This window comes from Rattus norvegicus, chromosome 1, assembly GCF_021556685.1.
Source record: "Rattus norvegicus strain SHRSP/BbbUtx chromosome 1, alternate assembly SHRSP_T2T, whole genome shotgun sequence".
Classification (NCBI taxonomy): domain Eukaryota; kingdom Metazoa; phylum Chordata; class Mammalia; order Rodentia; family Muridae; genus Rattus; species Rattus norvegicus.
In genome coordinates, this window is record NC_141534.1 from 207,643,140 (window position 1) to 207,663,505 (window position 20,366).

At 49.2% G+C, this 20,366-nt stretch overlaps 2 protein-coding genes and 1 long non-coding RNA gene across 3 annotated transcripts in view; all 3 read left to right on the plus strand.

The window, feature by feature from the left end:
* The window catches only part of Kndc1 (kinase non-catalytic C-lobe domain containing 1), a 48,339-nt gene extending 42,596 nt beyond the window's left edge, over positions 1-5,743 (plus strand). Inside the window, 4 exon segments of the mRNA NM_001447224.1 lie at positions 1,032-1,154; positions 1,236-1,295; positions 2,238-2,395; positions 3,956-5,743. Of these exon segments, the coding sequence (NP_001434153.1) occupies positions 1,032-1,154; positions 1,236-1,295; positions 2,238-2,395; positions 3,956-4,187 (573 nt within the window). The 3' untranslated portion in view covers positions 4,188-5,743.
* A 1,988-nt stretch (positions 5,744-7,731) lies between these two features.
* Utf1 (undifferentiated embryonic cell transcription factor 1) lies at positions 7,732-8,858 on the plus strand. The gene is made up of 2 exons (NM_001131032.2): positions 7,732-8,288; positions 8,386-8,858. Exons 1-2 carry the CDS (start codon positions 7,733-7,735, stop codon positions 8,844-8,846), a joined length of 1,017 nt encoding a protein of 338 aa, NP_001124504.2. The 5' UTR covers position 7,732; the 3' UTR covers positions 8,847-8,858.
* A 5,255-nt stretch (positions 8,859-14,113) lies between these two features.
* Positions 14,114-19,050, plus strand: LOC102553731 (uncharacterized). Its single transcript, XR_015647638.1, has 3 exons — positions 14,114-14,164; positions 15,466-16,090; positions 17,184-19,050. It is a non-coding gene; the product is annotated as an uncharacterized LOC102553731 (long non-coding RNA).
* The last annotated feature ends 1,316 nt before the right edge of the window (positions 19,051-20,366 follow it).

Sequence of the window (20,366 nt, forward strand, 5' to 3'; positions counted from 1 at the left end):
CATTAAAATGCGTCAGGGGCTGGGTATGGTGGTGTATGCCTATTATCCTAGCATTTAGAAAGCAGAGGTAAGAGGCTGTCTATGAGTTCAAAGCCAGCCTGATCTATATAGCAATTTCTATTACAGCCAGGATTACCTAGAGAGACCCTGTCTCAAAAACAAAAAGAAAGTGTCATGTCTCCAACAAGATCCATGTAACTGTCATGTACAAGGGCCAGGAGAAAAATGATGGAACACTTCACAAACCTCAAGTGGCCCTGGGTGTGTTCTCATCCCAGGCACCCAACCCAAGGGTAAAAGCCAGAGTGATACATCCTGGTGCACAGCAGCCCTTCTGGGTCTGCAAGGTGGGACATAAGGACACACACCCTGAGCTGTGAGCATCCACCTTAGAAAGATGAGAAGAACAGACAGCATCCCAGTACAGGGCCTCTGCCACTGCTGTCCCCGCACCGTTTAGAAGGAGCAGTGTTCAGCAAGGGATCAGGAAATCTCACCGGGAAGACTGCACATCAACCAGTGAGCCCGTCACATTTTAAAACACATGCTGTATTGATGTTTTGCATTTTACTTACTGTGGGGCCAAAACCCTCCAAAGACCGAGTCTTACACCTGTAAACTGATAGCCCCAGAGCACTGTTGAGACATAGAGTTTGGCCCAGCCAGTACAGTGGAGTCAATCAAAGGCCCTGGGAAGAAATAGTCTGACCCATTCAGATGCTGCCCTGAATCCGTGGGGGCTGCCTCAAGCTATCACATATGACAGACACCCCAAGGTTCTCACAGGGAACACTTGGAGCTCTGATCTACCTGCTGCTTTCTTTTTAAACAAATCAGTCAGTCAGTCACAGGGCTTGGGGCCTTGAGGACCAGCTATTCCAATAGGTCTCCTTGTCAATTTTTTGTCTACTTTTGTTATGCTAATGCAAGGCCCAAGCTTACTGCCCCCCTCAAGCTTGTACCCGCTGAGCTCTAGTGCTGAGCTGCACCCTCCAGGTTTGTCTTTAAAGAGCACCATTTTCTCGTTTCAGCTGCAGGTGAACTTGCTGTCCAAATTCCTGCTGATTGCTAAATCTTGCTACGAACAGAGGAACTTTGCAACGGCCATGCAAATCCTGGGCGGGCTGGAACACCTGGCCGTGAGGCAGTCCCCTGTGCGTGCCATGGGACTCAGGGGGATATGGGCAGGGCAAGTGCACGGGGCCACAAGTTTCTCACCAGTGCTTCCTTCTCAGGCTTGGAGAATCCTGCCTGCGAAGATTGCTGAGGTCATGGAAGAGCTGAAGGCCGTGGAGGTTAGTAAAAGTTCTCTGCATGGCTTGCCCTGAATAACTTGCTTCACACTGCTTGGGGAACTCATAACAGACTTTTATCAGAGAACCCTAAACACACAGGGAAGACATGGTGGTGCACATATGTAATTCCAGAACTCAGGAAGCAGAGGCAATCATATCTCTGAATTCAAGGCCAGTCTGGTCTACAGAGAGAGTTCTAGGCCAGCCACAGCTACCTAGTGAGGACCTGGCTCAGAGCTGCAGAGAATAGATAACATGTTGCTGCTGGTTTATCTTGCCTGACTTGTTTGACTGGTTTACTGGTTTGACTTCCCAAGGACTGCAAGGTGTCCTTGAGAAGGGATACAGGTATAAGACAGATCCTGGACCAGGACAAGTAAGAGGCATGATGGTACAGACCTCATTGAGTTGACAGACAGGAAACACAGACCAAATGATTGTATATTTCCTGGTGAGGCATCAGGAGCCTCACAGACATTAGCCTGAGGCAGACAACCCAGAGTAGCCACAGCCCGTGCTATCCCTGAGCTCAAAGCCCAGCCTCGACTCTCAAGGATCAGGAGAGAACTGATGTATGATCACTGTACACGTATGCTCAGGACCTGCAGTAACTCATGCAGACTCCATGTGGGAAGGGAGGTCGGTCACCTGACTCTTCTGGAATCAGAAGTAAGGAACTGGCTGAGTAGTCCTATGGTTATCAGTGTGCCCTGGCGGCAGGCTTACAATGTCTGGGCTTTTGACCTGCAATCCAGGAACCTCAGGTTCATTTTGGACTGGCTGTTCAGTGAGGTATTAGGCAACTTTCATGCCCTAGAGGGACAAGTATTAACAGAGACAGGTAGGCTGTCCCCACCCCCCAGATGATTACCACCTGTCCCTCCCCTGTCGCTATTCCCATCCCTTCCCCCACCCCCTTCACTTCCCTGGCTGATCCTCCAGGTATTCCTGAAGAGCGACAGCCTGTGTCTGATGGAGGGACGGCGCTTCCGGGCCCAGCCTACCCTTCCCTCCGCCCACTTGCTGGCCATGCACATCCAGCAGCTTGAGACCGGAGGCTTCACCATGACTAATGGAGCTCACAGGTGGAGTAAACTGAGGTAAGGGGACTCTATCCTGCCTAGCAGAACCCACTAGTTGATTAGGGTGAGAAGCGGGGGCTTCATTATGACCAAAGCAGCTCACAGATAAAATCAGCAGAGATAAGAAAGCTGCTCCCAGTCCAATTGGTCCCTAAGGTGAGCACATTCAGTGGTATGTCACCTCTAGTCTTAGCTCCTTACCTACTCTTTGGCTTCCTCTGCCCAGAGCCATCCACATGGCCTCAGCCATATCTTCTCATCTCCCCCCTCCCATCTCATTGTCCACAGTAATTAGAGAACGGCCTTGTTGGGTAGGTGAGTCCTAGGGGATCTTGTAAATAATGGCCACAACCAGTCCAGTGCAAGATTTCTGCCCCCTCCGAGAGTGTGTGTGTGTGTGTGTGTGTGTGTGTGTGCGCGCGCGCGCGCGTGTGTGTGTGTGTGCACGCACACACACACATGAATATGGGGCCCAAGGTCAACTTCAAGTATGAGTCCTTAGGAGCCATTCGACTCATTTTTTGAGACAGGATTTCTCAGTGGGACCTGAGGCTCAATATAGATTAGGCTGGCTGGCCAGCAAGACTTCAGATTCTGACCAGCTCCATCTCCCCAGTACAAGATTACAAGTGCTTACATCGCATCAGGGATCCGTTCAGGTTCTCATGGTTGTACAGAAGCACTTTACTAGCTGAGCTATCTATCCAGCCCTGAGATCTTTTTAAATAGCCACCTGTTTTAAAAAAAAAAAAAAAATTAGCCGGGTGTAGTGGCACATGCCTTTGGCGAGGTAGAGGCAGGTAGATCTCTGTAAGTTCAAGGCCACCCTAGCCTACAAATCGAGTCTAAGACATTAGGGCTTGTTACAGAGAAATCCTGTCTTGAAAAAAATCAAAAAGAAAGGAAGGAAGGAAGGAAGGGAGGGAGGAAGGAAGGAAGGAAATTTACTAAAAGCACATGCTTACTGTAATAGAAAAGAAAGCTATGTTGGCAAAAAAAAAAAAAAGGAAATTAAACACGGGGAGGTAATGGTACAAAAAATGGTGAAGAACTCTCGTCTGTTCTTCACAGCTTTGTGTATGCACAGGCATGACTGTCTTTGAAAGAACAAAAGCAATGAACACACTATTCTCCAGTTCAGGTGGGCAGGCCTGTCTGCAGGTCTGTTGTCCCCCAAGCAGAGTTCCTCAGTACCCAGTAACCACCAGAGGTGTGTCTACCTGTGTGTTAACTGAGAGTTCCCAGTACAGCGAGCCAGACAAACCCCCCCCCCCCCCAGCAAAACTAAAGCTATCAGCAAAGGTTTGGGAGGATTTGTTTGTTTTTCCGTGTTGAAGGCCTCAACTGAAGCAACCTGACATGGGTTTTCAATGAATATTTATAAAGGGGGTCCCTTTATGCCCAGGTATAAAGCATGGTTTTACGAATGAGTACAGAAAACCCCATCCTTCGATGCTGCCCTTTGGGAAAGGTTTGAAATGGTTTGAGCCATTCCAGAGAAGACATTAGGATAAGCTGGTCGAGGAGCCTTGTAACCTATGCAAAGTAACTAATGAACCTTTTCTTTTCCCACAAAAGAAACATCGCCAAGGTGGCAAGCCAGGTGCACGCGTTCCAGGAGAACCCCTACACGTTCAGCCCTGACCCCAAGCTACAGGCCCACCTCAAGCAAAGGATAGCCCGTTTTAGCGGGGCTGATGTCGCCATCTTAGCAGCAGACAACAGGGCCAACTTCCACCAGATCCCAGGCGAAAAACACTCCCGGAAGATCCAAGACAAACTGAGGAGAATGAAAGCCACATTCCAGTAGTCAAGAGCTCCACCTGGGTGTAAACTCGAAACAGGACCTGACCAAGGAAGATGGGTCCAGTGGAAAGAACCCCCCCCAAGGGCTGCTGGCGGAAGCTCAGGCACACTGAGTTCCCTTAGGGAAAACAGTTCTTACTTCCCTGAAAGAAGTGGAAATTGCAAGGGACTAGCCTGAGGCCATAGGGAAGGCTGAACCAGCTCCAACCTAGCCCTATCCCCAAGGCAGGGTGGACACAGCATTCAGTAGGCTTGTTTTTGCTAGAATTTAAAAATCAAATTTAAAAAATGAAAAGGGAATAGATTCAGCTATCCTCAGCTTCGGACCTTCTTATACCTGGGTTCCTATTTATTTATCATTGACCTCTCCAAAACCCAACACATACCCACATCTGACTCCAAAAGAGCCCAAACATAGCTGCTTGCTGATCGGTGTTTTTGTTTCCACTCAGCAAGAAGGACCAAAACTGTCTTTTGCACTCAGTAGCTCCAAGGGTCTGGAACCTTCCACCGGAGCCCAAGATTTCTAGCAGCCTGTCTTGGCCAGGTTTATAAATCCACCCCATCCTCAGCCTATCCTGCCAAGTCTTCTGGTCTTCTCGGTCCCCAGGGAGCGGGGAGAAGCAGCCTCTGTCCCAGCTGGGCCTTCTGCCTTAGCTGTTGACCCTCCCCGTAGCCTGTTGTTGCTCCCCATCCCCAGCTTAGAACAGCTGCAGTCGACAGGGATGTTGGGCAGAGGCTCTGCCCCCTGGAAAGGGGGAAGAACACTGTGCACTAACAGCAGCACCAATGCAGGATCGCCATCCTGAGGCCTCTGGGAGCAAAGTCCCTTTTCACTGTCCTGCGGGCCCCAGGAGCAGCGGCCTATCAGCCTTCAGCAGCTGCGCATGCGCACACCCATCCACTGTGTTCCCTTGGCTCTGCACACCACTAGCGCTTTGTTAGACAGATAAAGATGTGAGTCAAACTTGTTGCCTTGGTTGCATCAGACACCTCAACAACTGGCGCTGGGCTTTGGCTCACTGGGACGCGGTCGTCTGGCCAGGAGGGCTAGGAATATGATAGAGAACTGTAGGTGGGAAAAACAACTGTTCGGACGCCTTAGGCAGCTGGAAACAACCCAAGCCCTGCCAGCCACAAGACCAAGACTGTTCTGTGTTTTAGAAGTAGGGATTTTGTAGTGAAGCAGCTAGTGGTATTGCTAGGAAGCTGTGACTTGTGACCAAATGCTGGATTTTTAACGCTGAGAGGTGTTTCCTCACATGAATTTGCTGGAGACACCAGACCCTGCTTACACTGGATGTAAGTGGGACTGAGAGTCCTGGCCATGCATATGCAACTTAGTGTTTTGGGACTTTTCTATAAGGATTACGTTCTGTTGATCAACGCCTACCTTTTCAGATTTTGTATCTAGTGCAGGAGGTGTCCAGCGCAAACCAGCATTCCAATGGTGCTGACTTATTGCGTGGGGAAGTGAACAGGCTTTTTGGCTTCAGCACTGTTTGCATGGCGCCCTGATGTCACAAGGTACAGATTTCTAAATAAAGTCATTTCTACCAAGCTACTGCCAAATGGTCCATTTTGTAGATTTCAAAAGCAACACCCACTCTGAGGCTAAAGTCTTTCTTGGCTGGGCAAGGGCACCTCACCTAAGGTCTCCAAGTGCTTCAACAGGAAATAAGCCCAACCTAGGACAGAAAGCCCAACTTCCAGGTCATACCACATTCTGCATGACATTCACACCCTCATTATCGCAGGGGCCAGATCTGGCAGACTCACCTCTGATGCATCTGTCCTTTCCGAAACCAAGAGTCTGAGGGCCACAGCTCATTTTCCCATAGCACCAACTGCAGAGGGGTGACCTGTGATCTGTCCACTCCAAACAGTTTCCACTGGTCAGCCTGCAGACAAGACAGAGCTGGCTGGTTCCCTTGGCCACCCATTGGGACCTCTCCTGAGGCCCCAGTGTCTCAGAGACATGAAGTGGGTGGGGAATGGAATGCATCTCAGTGTACTCATTCTGGACACAGGAAAGATGACAATAGTGCAGGTATGCCTAGTAGTAATGCCCAGTTTTTAAAAAGTAACAACCAGTGGCCCTCAAGGCTCAGTGAACCTCACCTCTCAGGTCCCAGCCCTGTACTGAGCCTGGAGCTTAGTCCTGAGCACTGTACCTGAGGGAAGCCTCCAGCACAGATCAAGTTTAACTCCCCTAAGACCACTATACTGAGAATAAGTGTTGAGGGGTTGGGGATTTAGCTCAGTGGTAGAGAGCTTGCCTAGCAAGCGCAAGGCCCAGAGTTCAGTCAGCTGGGGGGGGGGGGGGTGTTGAATGGACAAAGATGTCCCACCACTGCCAGCTGCCTAGTCCCAAAGCCACTAAATACCATCATCGCATGGGGCTCAAATGAAGTGATAAAGACCTTGAAAACAACAGGCTGTGACTCAGAACACTGTCCCCGGGAAGCTAGGCTTGGTATGGCAAGTAGAGTTGACCCTGGCCTACCCCAGTCATGAGGAACACAGCCAGTGGTCCCCTGGTCTTTGTTCAAGCCCTTAGTCACAAATCACTAATGAAACAGCCGCTAATCTTTGCTGCTGCACTGTTGTCTCCCCTTCCACAGCGGGAGACTACTACAATCCCAGAAGCAAGATGGCAAACTGGTACCTCCTTTGACTTCACTGATCTTTGTAAAACTAAGGCTTGTATAGCCAGCCCACGGGCGATTTTTCTTTTTCTTGTCTTAACTACATTGGCCAAGAATTCTACACTAAGACTAACTTTGAGCATCTTTTTCTTGGTCTTAATCTTGAGGGAAGAGGTGATATTTTGTTGCCTTTGTTAATAGATACATTTTACTACACTAGAAAGATTCTTTTTTTTTTTTTTTGTAGTGTGTGTGAACTAAGATTTCAACCCAGCGACCATTGATCGCTATCAAATCTAGCACCCAAGTGGCCTTCTTAGCTAGATTGGTAAATTAGATACAACATATGTGCCCATCTTCCAAAGCCCACAGCCAAACGAGAGTGGTCCTACTAATCGCATGTATGAACAACACATTCTGATGCACTAGCCACAAAAGGTGCCAGAGTTTTGTGTTTCTGGAACTTTCCATGGGCTGTTTATGGGTAGTAATTAATGGGCGTAGCACAAATCTAAAAACAAAAAATAAACAAAAAACTGAGCTGACTCCTCCTATTTGTCCTCTTCATTCGCTCTTATTATATTGTACCTTAATTAAATTTTTTAACTAAAATTTTTTACACATTCTATTTTGTGTAACAGGGCAAAACTGTGTTCTTAGGGCTCAGGCCCCTAAGGAAAGGGCTAAAAAAAGGATGGGCTAGAATAAGCAAAGCACAGACCTAGAGGAACTAGGCAGGCGAGAGGGGCGGGGCGGCTAGACGATGGGAGGGTCGCGCCGACCAGGTTCAGACGCAGAGGGCGGTGCGGGGTCCTTAGAGCGTGTGTGGGCGGCTCTGGAGGAGCCCTCCTCTCCGGTGAGGCCACGCCTCGGAGTACACGCACCTCTACCTGGCTCAGGGATGCTGCTCCGTCCCCGGAGGTTGCCCGCTTTTGCTCCGCCGTCGCCAGGTAGCCCCGACGCCGAGCTACGGGCGGCCGGGGACGTCCCGGTGACTACGTCTGATGCCTTCGCTACTTCGGGCGCGATGGCGGATCCTGGCTCGCCCAAGGCTCCCGTGTCCCCGGGCTCGGCGCAGCGCACGCCCTGGAGTGCCCGAGAGACGGAGCTACTTCTGGGCACGCTGCTGCAGCCGGCGGTGTGGCGCTCACTCCTGCTGGACCGCCGGCAGGCTCTACCCACTTACCGCCGCGTGTCCGCCGCACTGGCCCGTCAGCAAGTTCGGCGCACGCCCGCTCAGTGCCGCCGTCGCTACAAGTTCCTCAAGGACAAACTCCGAGACTCCCAGGGCCAGCCGTCCGGACCCTTCGATGACCAGATCCGCCAGCTCATGGGGCTATTGGGTGACGATGGGCCGCCGCGGGTCCGCCGCCGTTCTGCTGGTCCTGGACGTCCCCAGCGCCGTGGTCGCTCAGCCTTCTCCGCGTTAGCACCCGCACCTGCAGTGGTGGAGCAAGGTAGGAGCAGCCATGTGGATAAGAATGGTCTGGGTCTCCTGGGGAGGGGCGGAGCCCTGAGATGGGATTCCGAACGTTCCGCGCGTTTCTCTCGTAGAGGCCGAGCTGCCGCTGGCTGCGGAAAACGCCGAACCTGCCCCCGCGCTCAGATTCAGCTCTTCCACTACGAAGTCTGCAGGCGTCCGCCGCATTACCAGCTCCCCACCTCCTACGGCCATCGATACCTTGCCTCCTGAGCCGGGCCATACCCTCGAATCCTCCCCGACGCCAACCCCCGACCACGACACGGAGAACCCGAATGAGCCTCCTGGCCTTTCCCAGGGCCGTGCTTCCCCTCAGGTTGCTCCCCAGTCTCTGAATACCGCATTGCTGCAGACCTTGACGCACTTGGGCGACATCTCAACAGTTCTGGGCCCTCTGCGCGACCAGCTGTCGACCCTGAACCAGCACGTGGAGCATCTACGAGGTTCCTTCGACCAAACCGTTTCTCTGGCTGTGGGGTTCATTCTGGGCAGTGCAGCCTCCGAGCGGGGCATCCTTGGGGACTTGCGACAATAAAGAAGCTTTGTTATCAGTCCTCTCCAGAACCGACCCCTAGTCTACCTACACCCTAGTTACTGTCCCCATCCCCACCCCCCAAACCTAGGTTCTTACCAAAATAAAGATTGTGTTTTCTACTTAATCCTGTGAATGAGTTCGGACTCCAGGTCTCGGTAAGAATGGACCCCTGAGGGTAGAGGTTAAAAGATGCGGCCCCCTCGCCTCACATTTGTGCAGCTTTTCGGTGAAGATTTGGCTCAGTGGTACACAGTTGTTACGTGATGTTTGGGGCACCAACCTTCTCAAGGTGCGGAACCCCTCCCACCAGGACCAACGGGTCAGCAGTGAGTGAAGCCCAGGGGCTGTCTAAATAAGGTATGTGGATGACCGGTAGGGTAAGAAGTTGAGGGGCCTTTCCTGAGGACTCATACTATTGAGTAAAACATCCTTAAAGTTCCTGTCTATCCTGGCTCAAACTCATTTTGAATACTCTGATCCGTGTTACCGGAATAGTCAGGAGCAGTTTCTTGGAAGACTTCCCCGGAGGTGTCAGTTTGTCGAGAGAGGCTGGGCTCCTGGGTATTAACAACTCCATAGGACATAGCAAAGCCAAGCTTCCCTGCTAGAACTTTAAAAGCTGAAATTCCAAGGTCCTCGGGGACTAGAGAATCAGTGGGGGAGGGCTTGGGTGCAGTTAGAGAAAAGGAAGCGGCCGCGGGCACTTCACTAGCATAACAATACAGGCTCAGACTGTGGCTCCGATTTACAAATTCTGGGCCCATCCGGCCACTGCTACCCCGGAGACTAAGGCAGTCTACGTTAAGGGAAGTCCTGAGGAGTTTATCCAGGTGGTCCCAAGGTCACAACTCCACCCCTTCCTGAAGACTTGGAATAGACCCTTACACACTGACCAGTGTTAGTGTTTCCAACCAGGTCCTGGGACCCCTTCTGTGAGAGACAAACTTGGACATGATCCCACTGTACAATAAACCCCTAAAACCTTATGGATGAGCCCGCTCTGCAAATGCCTGCCCAGCAAACACACCTGGGAGTTCAGAGCCACAGGGTAGGGGGCCTCGGATACAGCCCAGGTGCCTCAAAAGTTTTATTTCCCCTAGTCGGTGATGGTGGCGCATGCCTTTAATCCCAACACCAAGAGGCAGTGAGATCTCTGAATCTGAAACCTGTTTACAGAGTGAGTTCCAGGACAGTTAGGGTTGAGAGAGAAACCCTGTCTCAAAAAAAAAAAAAAAAAAGATTGTATTATTCAACAAATGTACCCCCAACTAAGATGGGAATCTTAGTCCTGGAGAAGTTGGTCCCTGGACTCTGAATAGATTTCAGCTGAGGGTCTGGGCTGAGTTACTTGAGAGCCCAAGGTGACCACTGGAAGAATCAATCTGCCTCAATCTTCAAACTTGGGAAGAGGAGTTTTGTCTATTTTTAATCGCCTTAATAATATAAAAAGCTTTGGATTTTTGTGTGTTTACTAGGGCTGATACTTTATCTGACCTGCCCTGCTTTCTGGAATTTGGCTTGAAACAGGATTTCACTATGTAATTCTGTCTGGCCTTCAGTTCCCTATGCAGACCAGACTGACCTTTTAGATCTGCCTGCCTCTTGAGTGTTGGTATTAAAGGTGTGAGGCAAAACAGTCAGTCCAGTGGTTCTCTCTCTCTCTCTCTCTCTCTCTCTCTCTCTCTCTCTCTCTCTCTCTGTGTGTGTGTGTGTGTGTGTGTGTGTGTGTGTGTGTGTGTGTGTGTGTTCGTGCTGAGAGTGTTGTATGTCTTAGAACTCTGTAAATCAGATTGGCCTTCAACTCAGAGACCGCTCTGCCTCTGCCTCTGAGTGCTATAGACATGGGCCATGATGCCTGCCATAGCCCAGTTATTTCTTGTCCTTTAACCTGTTTGTTATCGTCCCAGTGGGTATGAGGTTCACACCTTCTTTTACAGCTAATGGACTTATGGAAATGCCCTTAGAAGTGGGGTGTTTTATTTTCTCCCTCATCCCAGTGAACTGTGTGCTACCCACTTAGAGTTCTGTGCTGTGTAGCCTGTCAGTATAGAGTCAGTACAACAAGTAGGACGGTTTGGGTAGTTTTTCAGTTTCTGAGCCAAGTAACTAGTCTCTCCTAACGGAGCTGTCGAGTGCTGACCCTGAGTTGGGAGCAGGCTCCTGTAAAAAAAATACTGGAATGAGCCTTTGGGTACTGCCCTCTAGTATTGGGCTATTCCTGAAGCAAAGGCTTCGTATGTGAGCCCTCAAATCTGAGAACCAGGCTATCCCCTTCATCGCTCATGCTGTCTGGACTTCTCATCCCATCTAAAATCTATGCTCTGGGGTTACCAAGTTTATGCCTAATGGGATCTGGGCCTCAGTAGAGTCAACTCTTCCAGTGGTTCAGTATATTGTTAATAAAGGAATATTTATGTGTTTTATAGTTAAAGAACCTCACCAGTTTGGGGCTCTTTATATCCCAGAAGTAGTTGACTTCTGTTTATGTGGCTTTCGTTAAGTTTTCTGGTTTGGTTGGGGTTTTTGGTTTGGTTTGGTTGGTTTTTGGTTTGGTTTCACTCTGATGGAAAACAAGAGGCAAGACACTGTCTATGGCAGTGCAACTGTGTCTTCTTACTCTTCCTAAAATTTAGCCAATGTGATACACTTGCTTGCACGGAGCCCTCAGCTCAAGCCATAACACCACCAGTACATAAACAAGTGCTTCACAGCTTTAAGTTCCTAATTTCTTGTCGCCTGTTTCTTATCGGTCTGAGTTAAAGCTTGGTTTTCACACGATTCTCGAAATTATATCCAGCATCCAATGTCCCAGCAATGGTTTTGTTTTTGTTTTTGTTTTTGTTTTTTTTTTTTAATTTAATCTTGTGAAGCCTCAGAATTCCTTCACAGCCCTGGGACTATTGACTTTCCTAACCTAACTAAGACATTGAATCTTGGTCTAGTGTATCTGTAGAGAACATATCCTGTGGTTTTGGAAAACCCTCTTTGTATGACTTAGAGGGTATGGAGATTTCCTCTTCCCCACAACTCACACCAACATCCTAAAGGTCTTTGGACGTCTGTGCCCACCATAGGTCTGTCTGTCTTATCCTTGGTCACCTGCTCACATTTCTCAGCATCATTGCCGTGCCTGGTTAATCTGGCTTCATCTTCTATTTGTAACAGAGACAGTTCATGGCTTTCCCCAGGCCTTGGACATCACAATTCCTTTCCTCACCTGGGAGCCTAGTTTCAGCCTGTTGCACACATGTGAGCAGTTGCTCTTGGGAATTTTCTGTTAAATGAGACCAGTTACTCCCTTCCTGTTGGAGATGAGCCATGGACACTTGCGTCTCTATTCTCATGTCTTTTTATGATGCCCATGCCAATCTAACAGAGTCTTACTCTGTGACGGTCAACCCCTTTTACCGGTTGTAGCATCTCACTAGTATTTCACTATCTACATGCCTTTAAACCCGGCCTGCTGAGGCATCTGATGAGATGAAGCCCCACGTTCCTCTCTGGCCCCATGCTTTCACTTCTTTGTGCCCTGGCCACCCTGGTCTCTTGACTGCACAGGACCCTCAGGGTTTAGAGGCCTTTGCCCTCAGCCCCACGTGTGACTCTATCCTAGGATATGCTACCTAGATTCAAGTCAGTTATTTTATTTTTTCTGAGACAAGGTTTGCTGTGTAGCCCTGGCTATCCTGGAACTTGTTCTGTAGACCAGGCTGACCTCGAACTCCGAAATCTACCTGCCTCTGCCTCCTGGGTGCTAGGATTAAAGGTTTGCACCAACACTGCCTGGCTTTTAAGTGACTTCTTTTTTTAAAGGTTGGTTTATTAATTAATTTTTTTTATTTATTATATATAAGTACACTGTGGCTGTCTTCAGACACACCAGAAGAGGGCATCAGATCTCATTACAGATGGTTGTGAGCCACCATGTGGTTGCTGGGAATTGAACTCAGGACCTCTGGAAGAGCAGTCAGGGTCCTTAACCACTGAGCCATCTCCCCAGCCCCATAAGTGAGTTCTTAGTAACAAATCTCTTCTCCCACACGTCCTGTACTCACTGGTTACTCATCATCTTTGTCCTTTGTTTCCAAGATAAGATCTTAAACCTTATCCTGCTTAAATATGTGTCATCTTACCTGGGCAGAGGTGGGTCAGGCCTTTAATTTCAGTACAAGGGAGACAGAGACAGATGGATCTCTGTGAATTTGAGGTCTAAAGAGCAAGTTGCAGGACAGCCAGGGCTATACAGAGAAACCCTGTGTTGAAGAACAAACAAAGCAAAATGTGCTGTCTCTCAATCTTTGATGTGTCTGCCGTTCTCTTAGCACCAGTGAACCCAGTACCCTTCCCCATGCAGTGCTGAGCAGTATTCTGGGATTCCAGAATGTTCCTAGAACTCACCTGAGCCCTTAGAATGTGGCCAAGTATAGCCACAAAATTAAATTTTATTTTATTTGACATAGGATCTCACCCTGTAGTCCAGGTTGTCCTTGAACTCACAGAAATCTACCTGCCTCTGCCTCCTGACTGCAGGTATGCAGTACCAAACCAAACTAGAACAGGACCCCTCCTGCCTTTCTATGGGCTCATCTTCTCAATGAACTGTGTCCACAGACCACCTCCGAACTGAGAAAGACCTGAGCATGCCCTTCTGGAAGTCACACACTCTAAGGTCACACATCAAGGAACACGAGGGTCCCCTGAGGGGCGGCGACCAGTGTTCCCTAAAGTACCGGCATTATGGTGGTTTGGCAAGATGCTTGGATGCCTGAGGCCAGTCAGGACTGAGCTAACAGCTGACGCTTTCCTAGCACTGGCACTGCTCCTGACGCCTGCCGAGCCTGATAACGAGGCGGAAACAAGCACTCTAATCTATGCTTAAGTGTTCCAGCAGGGGGCTTACAAGCACAATGCGCAGCTGCAGGTTTCCTCTCCTAATCTGAGGATCTGGCCTCCCCTCGCACCCCTTGAATCGGGGACGTTTTTCAAACTTGGCCCCAAGCTCACGTATTCCTTTCTATACCTTTCTATACCTGAACTATAGCCGGCAGTGGGCTAAACAGAAGCAAGCCCTTTCCTAAACCCACAGAAAAAAGCACTTTGCTCTGGGAGCAGCCCCACCCCTACGCTCGAAGGATTAGAGGCTGGAACAGAAGGCATCCCCTCCCTAGATTAGCATTAGGACCTAACCTCCTGAGAATCTAGAAACCTCTAGTTACGGATGGACCAGTTAGGACGTGGTGACGTCCACGCAATCCCCACACCCCACCCCTTCTGCTCTCTGTTAGAAGCGCGAACAGCAAGCGGGTTTGGGTCAAGAGGTAAGGAGGACCTGGAGAATGGACAGGGGTGCGTGTGGGGAGGAGACAAGTGTGGAAGGCGAATGAGGGTCTGTACTAGGAAGAAGATCTGTAGGGACCGTGGAGGAAGAGAGTTGGGAAGTCTTGGGCGAGGTAGATACAGTGTAGGAAGGCGGAGCTTATCACGAAAGTGAATGGGGTAGGCTGGCTGGGCCAAGGGTCCCTGATGGTGGGAGTTGCTCAGTGTTCTAAGTCCCCCGCAGGTCACTCTTTAACACCTAGGCTCCCTGGAGCCCGTGTGCCCTTCTTGGGGGAGTGCTGTGGCCGCTTCATCGGCCTGGAGATGGTGCTTACTGGGCTTCACAAGTTTCCGTGCAGGAAGCATTCTCTAGAGGGACTTTAGAATTAAGAAGATGAAAGGGGGACGTTCGGGACTACTTTGGGGTGCGGAAAGGGGTGTTTGCTGGAGGGGAGGAGGAGAAAAAGCAGACACGACTGCGTTTAAGCCTAGAGATCAGTCTTGGGGCGAATGGGACCTCCTCAACCCCACTTAAAGGCTTAGAAGAGAGAAAGTATGTGGCTCTGCTGATGGGAGGTCAGCCCAGTAGAACCGTGAGGAAAGGGGTGAAATGAAGAGACCCAAAAGGTACATTTCAGTGTCGATGACTTCAGATTCATTTGTTAAAGCTTTGGGCACAAGAAATAATAATTCCTTCAAATGCCTCTGTTGTTGGGTTGGAGAGATGGCTTAGCCGTTAAAGGCTAGGCTCACAACCAAAAATATTTTTTTTTCTTTTTCTTTTTTTCGGAGCTGGGGACCGAACCCAGGGCCTTGCGTTTGCCAGGCAAGCGCTCTACCACTGAGCTAAATCCCCAACCCCCCAAAAATATTTTTAAAAGCCTCCGTTGACTTAAGGAACACTTAAGTAGTTGGGGAGGAGCCCTAGGGCAGCTCCACCCTACTACGGGACAACCACACTACAAGCTGGAACTGCTTGGTGTGTGCCTTCAGTAAAGCCTGTTTTGTGTGGTGCTGGGGCTCAAATCCAGGTAGGTATGCTAGGCAAGCACTCTACGAACCGAGTTACAACCTCAGCCTAAAATTAAACAAACAAAACACTATTTATTGAGTATGTGCTAGAGTGCACGGCACACACAGCAGGGTGTGGAAGTCAGAGGACATCTTGATGGAGACGTTCCTCTCTTTCTCTTGGGTTTGAGGATAGAACGCAGGTCGCCAGTCTCCTGTGGCAAGCAGGTTCACCCTCTGAGCCATTCTGTCTGCTCAGTTTTGTTTTGTTTCTGTGGTTTTGTCTCTTTAGGTAACCCGGGCCTGGTTTGGAACATGTGGTTCTCCTCTTCTTCAGCACCCGGCATGCTGGGATTACAAACATGAGCCCTGTGTGGCTTTGTATCTGCGTTGTTTGTTTGCTGGTTTGTTTTTATGAGAGTTTTCTCCCCGCACTTCTTTCTTGCTATTTTCAGTTGTTAGTTCCCTGAAAGCACAATTCTCTCTTCTCTTTTTGTTCTGCCAACTCTGATCCTAGACCCTCTGGGTGGCTACAGGGAACCAGGCAAAGGTGGTTTTGGTTGCCAGTGTTACCAAAACAAAACTCCACCCGGCTGCTCTGTGGCTACCTGACCTATACCCTGTGTGACTCCACATGGCCTTGACTTTCCCTGCTTGCCTAGCTGTTTCCCTCAGGTGAGGGAAGGGATCTGCTTAAATTGATTCTAGTAAATCCTAAACCTCTTTCAACTTTAATTACCACCTTGAAGACCTTGTCTTCAGATACAGCAATAGTGGAAACTGAGGCTTCACAGTAGTAGAGAAAGCATTATCGGGAGAAATCATTTTGTCCCAACTAGGCCACCATAGGCTGCCTGCTGTCTCTGAGGAGAGCACCTTAGGGAAGACTTAGGTTTCCTGACAGCGCTCCTACTAAGGTGAGCTCTGCAGCACTAGTGCAACTTTGCATGTTCTGTGCAGGGTGGGGTTGGGGGGTGGGTTCAGCAAAGTGCTTGCCTCCAAGCCTGACAACTTAAGTTTGATCTTGGGTCCTACTTAGTGGAAAGATAATCAGCTCCCTCAAATTGTCCTCTGACCTCTACATGCATGTGCTACCTCCTCCCCCAAATAAATAATAGATAAATGTAATTTTTTTTTTAATGGAGGGCTGGAGAGATGGCTCAATGGTTAAGAGTACTGACTGCTCTTCCAGAGGTCCCAGCAACCACGTGGTGGCTCACAACCATCTGTATTAGGATCTGATGCCCTCTAAGAAGAGGGCATCTTCTGTGTCTGAAGAGAGCTACACTGTACTTATATATAATAAATAAATAAATCTTTTTAAAAAATTGGAAAAAGAAACTGGGCAGTGTTGGCACATGCTGTTAATTCCAGCACTCTGGAGATAGGTGGATCTCTGAGTCCAAGGCCAGTTGTTATAAAGAGTAAATTTCTGGACAACCAAGGCTACATGGAGAAACCCTGTCTCCAAAAAAGAAAAAAAGGAAGAAAGGAAAAAATTGGTGAAAAGAAAAACCTCTGTGGCTCAGCAGTTAAGAGCACTGTCTGCTCTTCCAGAGGTCCTGAGTTCAATCCCAGCAACCACACAGTGACTCACAGCCATCTGTAATGAGATCTGATGCCCTCTTCTGCTGTGTCTGAAGACAGCTACAGTGTACTCATAAAATAAATAAATCTCTTAAAAACAGAAAAGCCTGTAGGAAAAGGCACAGAATAAAACTAGGAAACTTGAAGACTAAGGGGAGGGCTGGGCAAAGACTGGCAGATCCCGCCTTCCTTAACAACTCGTATAGAATTCCTCTCTACAGCCTCAATTTGCCATGTGTGGAACAATCGGGGCGTACAGCCATTCCTGAATCAGCAGGGGGCACCATCATAGATTTCCCCCTCGAGTACCTGAACTGCAGATGACTCTGAGCCCTGTCAGTGTACAATGGTGGAGCTCTGTAGGATGCTTAAACAAAGCTGAGGATACTTTTTTTTTCTTTTTTTCTTTTTTCTTTTTTTCAGAGCTGGGGACCGAACCCAGGGCCTTGCGCTCGCTAGGCAAGCGCTCTACCGCTGAGCTAAATCCCCAACCCCGCTGAGGATACTTCTGAACCTTCAGTTCCTTCGCCATCTGAGCCCAGGATCTCTGGGCTCTGCTTCACTGGAGAACTGAGAAGCCAGGGAGCTTTCCGGTTGCTGCACGGGACACTGAAACAGGCATGGGCAGCTGATGAGAAGGTGGCATTTTGGCCACTCCACCCCTCTTCACCTGCCTACCACCTACAGGCCCTGAGCCCTTGTGGCCCTTCTGAGTTAGGAAACATGATTATGTGTACAGCATTTCAGCCGCATGGACCCAGTGTTCCCCCCTTCTCCTTAGGAGGAGCCCTACACCAATGCCCCTCACCCCACCTAGGCACAGCACTTCGGAGGGTGTATTTCAGCACCACCCATTCCTGGGATGGATGAAGTGGACCAGAGACACATAGCTCTCAGAGCCCAGCACTGGGCTAAGCTGGGGTGCATCAAAGGCATTCACCACCATGCCCAGTCCAGCTAAGGAAGTTTAAAGGTTTTTTTCTTTTTTCGTTTGTTTTTCAAGATAGGGTTTCTCTGTGTAGCTCTGGATGTTCTGGGATTCTTTATTTCTGCAGATAAACGTGGTTTCAGAGTCATCGAATGAAAGAAAAGTCAAATTTGGTGCACCTTTCTGGGGGCTTCAACATTCACTCTTGGCTTTCTCCCTGGACCATAACTCACAGCTACTACGTTCTTAGGTGCTCTTGCTCTTGCCCTTGCTCCAGACTTTCATACTGCCCTCTGACTCCTCCTGGGGGGCTCTGTCAAGTGTGTCGAGTCTCCTGACCTCTGTGTGTACTTCCTGCCAGGATAAACTCTGGCAAACTACTTCGTAGACCATGGCACCCAGGTACATGCACTGGGAACACTGGAACAGCCTTGTCTGTGGGTCCCAGAATTTATGTGCTATGCCTGTGACAATGTATGGCCTTTTGACCAAGCACTTCCTTCTGTGGCCTCCCACTGGCAGTTCACAAATCATGCCTGGTCAGTGTTCATTTTTTACATTCCTGGCATGTTAGCCTCATCACATATCTGGTGGTGTGAGCTCTCCCAGTCCACAGATGGGACTTTATAGCTAGTTTTGTTTGTTTTGTTGGGTTTTGTTCTTTAATGATTTTTTTTTCTTTGCATTATTCTTGTGTCTGTGTGAGGGTATCCAGATCCCCTGGAACTGGAGTTACAGACAGTTGTGAGCTGCCATATGGTTGCTGGGAATTGAACTCAGGTCCTCTGGAAGAGCACCCAGTGTGCTTAACCATCGAGCTGTCTCTCCTATCCCCATTGAAGAGTTTCTTTGCTGTACCCATGGCTGTCCTGGAACTAGATTTGTAGATCAGGCTGACTTCAAACTCAGTACTAAGATCTGCCCAGATCAACTAAAGAAGTCACTCTCCCCAACCCTGACCCCGACAGGGTTTCTTTGAGTAGCCTGTCCTGGAACTCGCTGTGTAGACCAGGCTGGCCTTGAACTCAGAGATTTACCTTCCTCTGCCTGCCTAGTGCTGAGATTAAAGTCTTGCACCACCACTATTCCAGTAGCTGAAGTTTTAAAGCTATTCTTTCACTGAACCAACCCTGGGAAATAATTATAGGTGAGTACACAGATTCCAAAAAACAAGCTGGCTGTGGGCTTATTGTGTGTGAATATCTTTATTGTTGTCATTTTGTTTTTTTAAGAAATTATTTCTCTATGTAATTCTGGCTGTCCTGGAACTTACTATGTAGATGAGTCTGGCCTAGAACTCACAGAGATTCTCCTGCTTCTGTCTCCTGAGTGCAGGCATTAAAAGAATGTGCCACCACATCAGACCTATGTGTAAAGCTTTTTACCACAATCTGCAAGGATAATTTATTCAATTTTAAAAAAGGTGTTGGCAAACTGGTTTTCATACTGAGAAATAAAAACAAAGATTATCAGCCTTGCAGGTAAGAAAGAGCCGTGGAAGGAAAGGGGGTGTTGTGTTTATCAGTTTGGAGTCTCTGGGAGCTCTCTAAGATCCTAGCCGATGGCCACCATGGTGTCAACAGCCAGGAACACACTTAGCAACTTTTCCAGAGTAGAGAATAAACAGAGGACCTGAGGCTGCCTTGACTAAATCTTTGGTGTGAGTCTTCCTGACCCAGCAGAGGAGCTGACAGAGTCTTCCAGCAACTTCCTGGAGCACCATGGCCAAGAATCAGCAGCTGCCCCTTGGGGAGGAATGTGGCACCAACCTGTAATAGTGTGCATTAATCTGGGGTTAGAGTGCCCTTGACAGTCCTACACTGAGGGCAACTGGGACTTGGGTTACTGGGACATGCAGAAGGGGTCACTCATTCCCAGGACCCTCTTCAGGCTTCAGGAAGGTGAGGTTGACCTTTGTGTGTCGTGCCCACGTGTACTGCAAGTTATGGTGAGAGAAGAGACATAGAGACATGAGCCTGTCCTATAGTTCTGGGTTCTCAGCAAGCCAACATTGGACCATAGAGACCTAGGCCTCCCTTTCTCTGTGTTTGTGCTGTAGGGATGTTTACAATGAGCCCATGCCTTATATAAAATCTGCACTGAGGTGTACAGTAACTATCGTCTCAACAGAGCCTCCGAGAACTACAGGAGCCTAGAGATAGCTGAGTATAGGGAATAGGGGCGCTGCCTGTGATTCCGTAGTTTGCTTAATGTACCAATCGAGGTCCTGAGTGCCATGATAGCTGTCATACCTTTCCCTCAGTGGGTGAGGACTTGCAAGATGGGCACCTCGGTGGTCCAATAAGCTGAGCTAACTGTTCTCCCTATAGCAAACTACTCCAGAGACTAGAGACTAATAGATCGTGGAGAGCACAGCAGGCTTCAAGAGTGCTGTGAGATATAGACCTTGAGTTCTTGGGGACACTGTGGCTCTCAGGCCAGAGGCTCACAGGAATCCAGCCTCCACAACGAAGCAGTATTGACCAGTGCCTCATTGCTGGGACACAGCGATTCCTATGTCTCAGTGTTCTTCCCTTGCTGGTCTTCTAGCTGATGGCTTCGCATCGGTAGCCCCAGGGTTTGACCCACTTTGTCTTTGCTCCTTGGAGCCCTCAGTCTCCCCAGATCTGCAGTGTTCCCATAAGCAGGGAGGATCCAGCCCCCTCCCTCATTCCTTA

Bases quoted from the DNA above. Each gene is read 5' to 3' on its own strand.
- Utf1 (NM_001131032.2), top strand. From the start codon at position 7,733: ATGCTGCTCCGTCCCCGGAGGTTGCCCGCTTTTGCTCCGCCGTCGCCA. The intron at 8,289-8,385 runs GTAGGAGCAGCC...TTTCTCTCGTAG, and splicing joins ACCTGCAGTGGTGGAGCAAG to AGGCCGAGCTGCCGCTGGCT.